This window comes from Meleagris gallopavo, chromosome 1 (assembly GCF_000146605.3).
Source record: "Meleagris gallopavo isolate NT-WF06-2002-E0010 breed Aviagen turkey brand Nicholas breeding stock chromosome 1, Turkey_5.1, whole genome shotgun sequence".
Lineage (NCBI taxonomy): Eukaryota > Metazoa > Chordata > Aves > Galliformes > Phasianidae > Meleagris > Meleagris gallopavo.
Window position 1 is genome coordinate 21,972,192 of NC_015011.2, and position 6,491 is coordinate 21,978,682.

At 34.9% G+C, this 6,491-nt stretch overlaps 1 protein-coding gene across 9 annotated transcripts in view; it reads left to right on the top strand.

Annotated features, from left to right (window-relative positions):
• The window catches only part of CADPS2 (calcium dependent secretion activator 2), a 239,584-nt gene that overhangs the window by 195,122 nt on the left and 37,971 nt on the right, over positions 1-6,491 (top strand). For 5 of the 9 annotated variants that reach the window (XM_031553158.1, XM_031553159.1, XM_031553162.1 and 2 more), the window contains 3 exons: positions 646-801; positions 2,866-3,013; positions 3,986-4,000. In XM_031553158.1, coding sequence (XP_031409018.1) covers positions 646-801; positions 2,866-3,013; positions 3,986-4,000 — 319 coding nt within the window. The remainder of the gene's footprint in view (positions 1-645; positions 802-2,865; positions 3,014-3,985; positions 4,001-6,491) is intronic. The other 4 variants (XM_031553160.1, XM_031553164.1, XM_031553166.1 and 1 more) reach the window with 1 other exon arrangement.

A 6,491-nucleotide genomic window follows, 5' to 3' on the forward strand; every position in this document is an offset into this window, starting at 1 on the left:
GTCTTGAAATTTATCATTTGGTTCAGGGCAGAAGAAGAACTTGTAACTTGTAAACAGAGCTATACTAATTCCATTTTGTTTGTGCATAAATTTCCTTATTTCATTTCTGTTCTCTTTTTTCCATTGGGATATTCCCTCAGTTAGAATTAACAAGTATTTATCAAGGGATTGTTTGTCTGGGTATCTCTTTTATGATATTACAACTAGTATTTTTAGTTCTTTGGTAGATTTATCTATTCGAGTTATGAAAGTAAGAAAACATATACAAAATCCTAACTGTTTTGGAAAATGCCCTTACTAATTAATGTTCCTTTATCTTTTATGTTTCCTGTCTTGATCTGAAATTTGAGCAACATCATTCCTCCATGATCCTCAGCATCCCGCCCAACCTCCCTTAGCCTATTATATTACTCAGCAGATGAGAAAATTGTATTTTTTTCATCCTATTTGGAATTACTTAAAATTTTCCATTACCATTTTTACATCCTTGGAATAAAAGCAACTGTGTTATTAAATAAAGTGAAGGAGGATGATGGGTTGATAAGGAAATCCTATTCTCCTATATAATTGTGTGGTAAATGGGATAGACATCTGTACATTTATCTTTTGTTTCTTGGGGATTTTGTTTTATTTTGTTTTCCATAGCAACGGCTCAGCTACATCAGAAGACCTTTTTTGGAAACTAGATGCTCTGCAGATGTTTGTTTTTGATCTTCACTGGCCAGAACCGGAATTTGCACACCATTTAGAGCAGAGACTTAAACTCATGGCCACTGACATGATAGAAGCCTGCGTTAAAAGGTACAGTTGAAATGGCCAATAGAAAACTGGGAGAGATTTAAAAATTAACATGGGAACAGTTATACTGGTGCACAGATGTGCATCCGTAGGAGAATCCTGTTTCCTGCTGTGATCAGCAGCAGACGGATTGGGAAAGATCATAAGAATTTATGTCAAGTATAAAGAGATCATGTATTTCCCATCACATGACAAAGAGCAATTTAGCAACATCTGCAAAGTAGCAAGGAAAATTTTTGCATGTTATGAGCTGTGTCCTAGAAGTCAAGAAATCAAATTTCTTGCCATTCCATTTTTGTGGCAAATTTTAACAGTTGACTACAAAATAGAGTAATGGAGAAAACAAAATTTGTAGACAGTTCAATAGAGTCAATCAGAAAATATGGAATATTCATATGGAAGACTAAAGGAACAGAGAAGCTATCATAACCAGTAAAGTTTAATCTGATAACACAATATTTTTTTGTTTTCTTTAAAGATAATAGGAACAAGAACCTGAGACTTATTATATGAGCTTATTGCTGTAGATCTACCGTGTTGAAATTTTGGTGAAAAAGGCAGAAGCATACCACAAAAATTTATATTTGATTTTGGAAGGAAGATGATATAGTGAATGGAATAAAAATTTGTGTTCTATAGCAGAATTAGATATGAGACAATACTAAAATTGAACTTTTCCAATCAGTCATGCAAACTTACATCCATCTGTTCAAAATTCTTCAGCTTAAAGACATTTAGACTGAGACTCTAACAACAGGACTAAAATAAAGGGGTATATGAAATTATTACTGGTTAGAATAATTTATTTACAATCTTTTCAAATGAATCAAGTCTTTTTTTTTTTTAAGGTGATTACATATTACTATGAGGAGGCAATTATATTAATATAAATACTTGGATTTCTCCTAAACAATAAATCTAATGCCACCTGTTGGCATTATCCAACACTTTGCTCTATATGGATTTGATTGTGTGGATTTTAAAGCCACACACATAGTAGGGTAAAAGCAACTCACTGGCAGAGTCATAGGTAGAAGCCAAGAGCAAAAATTATTTACACAGAGGCACTAGAAAAAGAATTCCTTCTGGGTCGTATTTTTGTCAGTGATACCAATCCTGATCTCTTTGCTGCTTGCTGTTGTAGAGAATAAGATTCTGGTAGCAATAAATGAGGGTTGTGTCAATATTACAGAAAGTTCTTGGTGTCATTATTTAAACTGTATTGATAATTTAGGCTGAATACATAAAATACTAGTGTTAATACTCTGGGTATATTTTAGTGTTGTTGAAGATGCCAAAACTGAGATAAACAAAGAAAGTGGTATCCCTAGGATGAGTTTTATTGGAAAGGAGCAAGTCAGAAAAGAAAGGTGGAACTATTTTCCCCTCATTGTGATACTACTGTGTTCTATAAGATATTTTAAATTAAAAAAGAGATCCTTCTGTTCCCATTTTGTAAATTATTATGCCAGTTTCTACTGTATGTGTTTACAAATAAAGGAAGAAATAAAACATTTTTATATTTTTGTATTCTGAAACTATTATCATTTACTTCAGTAGCGTTTGGTGAAAAGAAAATAGTTTTGTTTATTACTGATCTCATGATACATCTTAGGTTTCAGTATAAATATTCATATTTGTTTAATAATAAACTCTATCAATGAGATTCTCTTTTCTGTTAAAATTTAAAGAGGATTTTAGAATTATATTTTTTGGAAGCAAGCAAGCACTTGCTTTGTTGTGAACTACATTTTAACATATATTTTCATTGCTTTAAATTCTTCTTAGTCACCATACAAGAAGCATATTGTTATCTAGTAGGCAAGAAGATAATACAGTTTTTTTTCACTGCAGTAACTGAAACAGTGCAGAACCTTGAAAATACCATCAGTACCATTGTTTATTGAGTGGGTAGATATCCTGCACATTCAGAATTTTATTTCTAAAATCTTCTCGTGTGCACATACATCATTAAGTCAACATGGTGAATAAGGTTTATATATTTCTGCAGTGGTCACCCAAAATTATCAGAAAGACTCATATTATGAATTGTGTTTTAATAAACAGAACAAGAATTGCTTTTGAAGTCAAGCTGCAAAAGACAAACAAATCAACAGACTTGCGTATTCCTTCTTCTCTGTGTACAATGTTTAATGTCTTAGTTGATGCCAAAAAGCAGACAGCTAAACTCTGCATACTAGAAGGAGGGCAAGAGGTAAGTGGAATTTTGTTTGCTTAATTCCTATGTTCAGTCCAGTCTGTGGACAGTCCTTAGTAAATTAATTTCAAATTAGCTGAAAGTCATCATGTACAGGGGCATGAGTAGAGTGCTCCTTAGAAGGATCACTCAAGACACTTCCCCTCATCTTCTACACCAGAGAAGATACAGTGCTTCTCTAATTTATTTGCCGTGACCTATGAGTCTGTAGATAATCAGAGAAATTCCTGATTCACAGCCACTCTGAGAATTTTGCTTGGGTTGCAGCAGTTCATAATCCTGCATATGGATTCTTTTGTAATAGTAAAATAGTACCAAAACATTGTCCTTTGCAGTCAGGTTTTAATTGAGTAGGAATTGTTTTAATTGGCTCATATACTTAGCATTCATTCCTGTGAACATGCTGCAAATAGAGGAAAGAAATAATCAGCTAATTTAATGGGATTTTTAATTTAATTGTGAAGGTCAGGGACAGTTTTAGTACTAGCCTGCTGCCGGAATAGTAGATTCCCCACATTGATGTGTTTTTGAAGGAAATACAGACTTCACTGACTGCTGTACTTCCCACGTTGTCACTCTCAGCAGAAATAATGTGCAAAGTGAAAAAGGGCATGCTGTGTAGGCTGGTGACATTACCAACGCATCAAATTAAAGCTGTTCTTGTTATGCACCAGTACTAATGCGTTAGTGTAATTTGGTTTTGGAGAGATAGTAAGAAGATTTATCAGAATGTGGCAAAAAAAGTATGTCTGCTTTGGGCAGTTTTACATTTATTTTATTTGGTCATATTGTTTCTGCTGATTTTTCCATTTCTGTATTGTGCTTTTTATTTTGTTGATTCATCTTTTTGAGTTAGTGTATTCAATGTAATTGTCTTTTTTTTCCCTCATTTCAATGAGACATTCATCATTTTCCTGTTCTACCCTGTCATCTTTATTTTTCCTTTTGGTTTTCCGTGACATGAACCAGTTTGCTAGTCAATGGGTAAGTGTTTCTTCATTGTTTTTTTAACCTACGTTTTTCTTTAGTTTTTAACTGCCATTGTGAATTCTAAGTTGAAACAATGCTTTTGTATTTGTTTTATTTATTAATGTGCTAGCCCATCCTTAGGAGTTTCCTTACAGACTGACCTTACTGAATTACCAGCTTCCTTCTAAGGTGATTCTGGATGAATTCTTCATTCTTCTTCTTTTCAATCCCAATCACAAAGCTTTGGGGTCTTTCACCTCTCAGTGAAGCAAAATAGCAATAAACAACTTGTTTCATGCTCATCAGAAGTTACCACAACTAGCAACTGTTCACCTTAGGGGATGAAGCCAGTTCATCTTTTACTTTGTCTGAGCAGTAACCTGCACACATGTGCACATCCTTGTTTAGGGAAGAACAACACCAGCACCTCCATGAAGACCTCAGACAGATGGTATAGCCTCATTTCCCACAGTCACATCATTCCTCTCACATGTTCGTGATGATGCTTCCTGCGTTGTCAGCTAGACTCCCTCACAACAAAAGTTCAGCATTTGCAGCTACCTCTTGGAATGCAGACGTTCTGAAATCTCCTCATTCTTTAGATTTTTAAGCCCTATCATTTATTTTAATCTCCATCAAGCTCCAAATAGCAATACAGCCTTTATTCCCTGCAAGATCTGACCATGCTTCCAGTGCTCTTTTTGCAGTGCAAGAGTTGAACAGTGTGATGAAACAGATACTTATTTTGAAGTCCCCAAATTAACATTAAACCTAATCAACCAAAGGAATCTCAAATTCTTCACATCAGAAGTTATCATGTAGTGGGGAAAACTTTCTCATAAATTTTGAATTATCAGTTTTTTCTGTTCACAAGGCTGTTTCAAAATAAGAAAGAGTAAGAAAAAATAATTCTTTCAGCCACTTGTAGCTTATACCATAGTTGTTTGAAACACTTACAGATTTCTTGAGTGAGATACTTCTGGAATCTGCCCATTTGCCAAAGAAGCCGGAAGAGCATCTCATGGCATCATGTGTTGCATTTCTTGCTCATCTATAGGACCTCTGACATTTCCAGATACTCCAACTCAGCCACAAGTCTTAAAACCTTTTCCATATTACCTTTCTTTCCTTTGTTCTTCTTCAGCCTCATTTTAATCTCAGACATGGTATTTTATGATAGTCAAGAGAAGTTTTCCATAAGGCCTCAGTAAAAATATGATTAAAAAGCAAATTGTTCACCTAAAACTCAACTGAATATTCATCTGACAGTTCCTAAAACTGACTCTGCAAGTGACAGAAGACATTATTTTATGAGATATTAGACTTAAGCATCTCCCTGAATGTTACATAATCTTTTCCTTCCCTATACAGAGCTATGAGCACTCGTATGCTTTATTCAGTTAGAGTCAGATGAGGAATTTTTCACCTTTTGCCATCAGATAGGGAAGAGTTTTTATTTATCATGTAAATGATAACCTTGAGTTTTGAGTTTAAATTTGATTGAGTCCTCTGGTTTTCCTGTTATTACATACAGTACTCACCATTTTCCCAACTGTTCTCAAGTTAAGAAGTCTACTTTTAGAAGGAGTCCTTAAGTCTGACATTGAGAAAGGCCTTGCTCCTTGCCTATTATATATCACCTTAAAAATTAAGAAAAGCTTACTCAGTAGTCAATAGTAATAGTCAATACATTGTGTTTAAAGATTGCTCAGTTTGCTGAATGCCTTCTGCATTGTTTGACAGCTGACTTAGAAGGCTTTAAGAGACATGTCCACAGGAGAAGCACATTGTCTCAGATGAACTATAGTGCCTGAAACCTTATTCATAGCCAAGCAGAATGGCAATTTAGGGAGAAAAGCAGAAGGATACAGAGAGACAGCCAAGTGACATGCCAGTTGCTACTATTTCTCGAATAGTTTCCTGTCCAGCTTCTTATTGTCAGTGTATGTAATCTTCAGTAGCTGTATGCTGAACAGCATCCCATGTCCTTCCTGAATCAGCAGGCGTTGTTCCTTTGCAGTCCATATATCCTGAGTGAAATGAATAGCAGCAGCAAGGGAAACATCTTCTGTTGCACAACGATCATTCATCCAGAGTTCTTCAGCATTTGTTGTTTGGGATAAATACTTTGCAGCCTATTAACTTAAAAAGTTACAATCTAGAAGCTGCAGTATTTTTTTAGTATGATAGGCAAGAATCACACAGGAAATATTGCTAGAGGCAAAAACTATAACAGAATAGTTCTCAGACCACTTAGGTTGACAAGTAGTTAGGCATGATCAGGAGCTTATTTGCTGGCTTGTAACTGGGTAGTTTGAATGGAATAAATACCATTGGTCTATACTTTTCAGTGCTTTATAGCAGAATATTTGTAAAAGCTATTTTAGTTCAGAATTCCAGCCTCCCTTATTAAATGAGAGAGTGCTTTTCCATTTGTGGAAAAATGAGTAATGTGCCTTCTCAGTGGAATATGCCACAGCCAGTAAATATTGATAGGTGGGCGAGA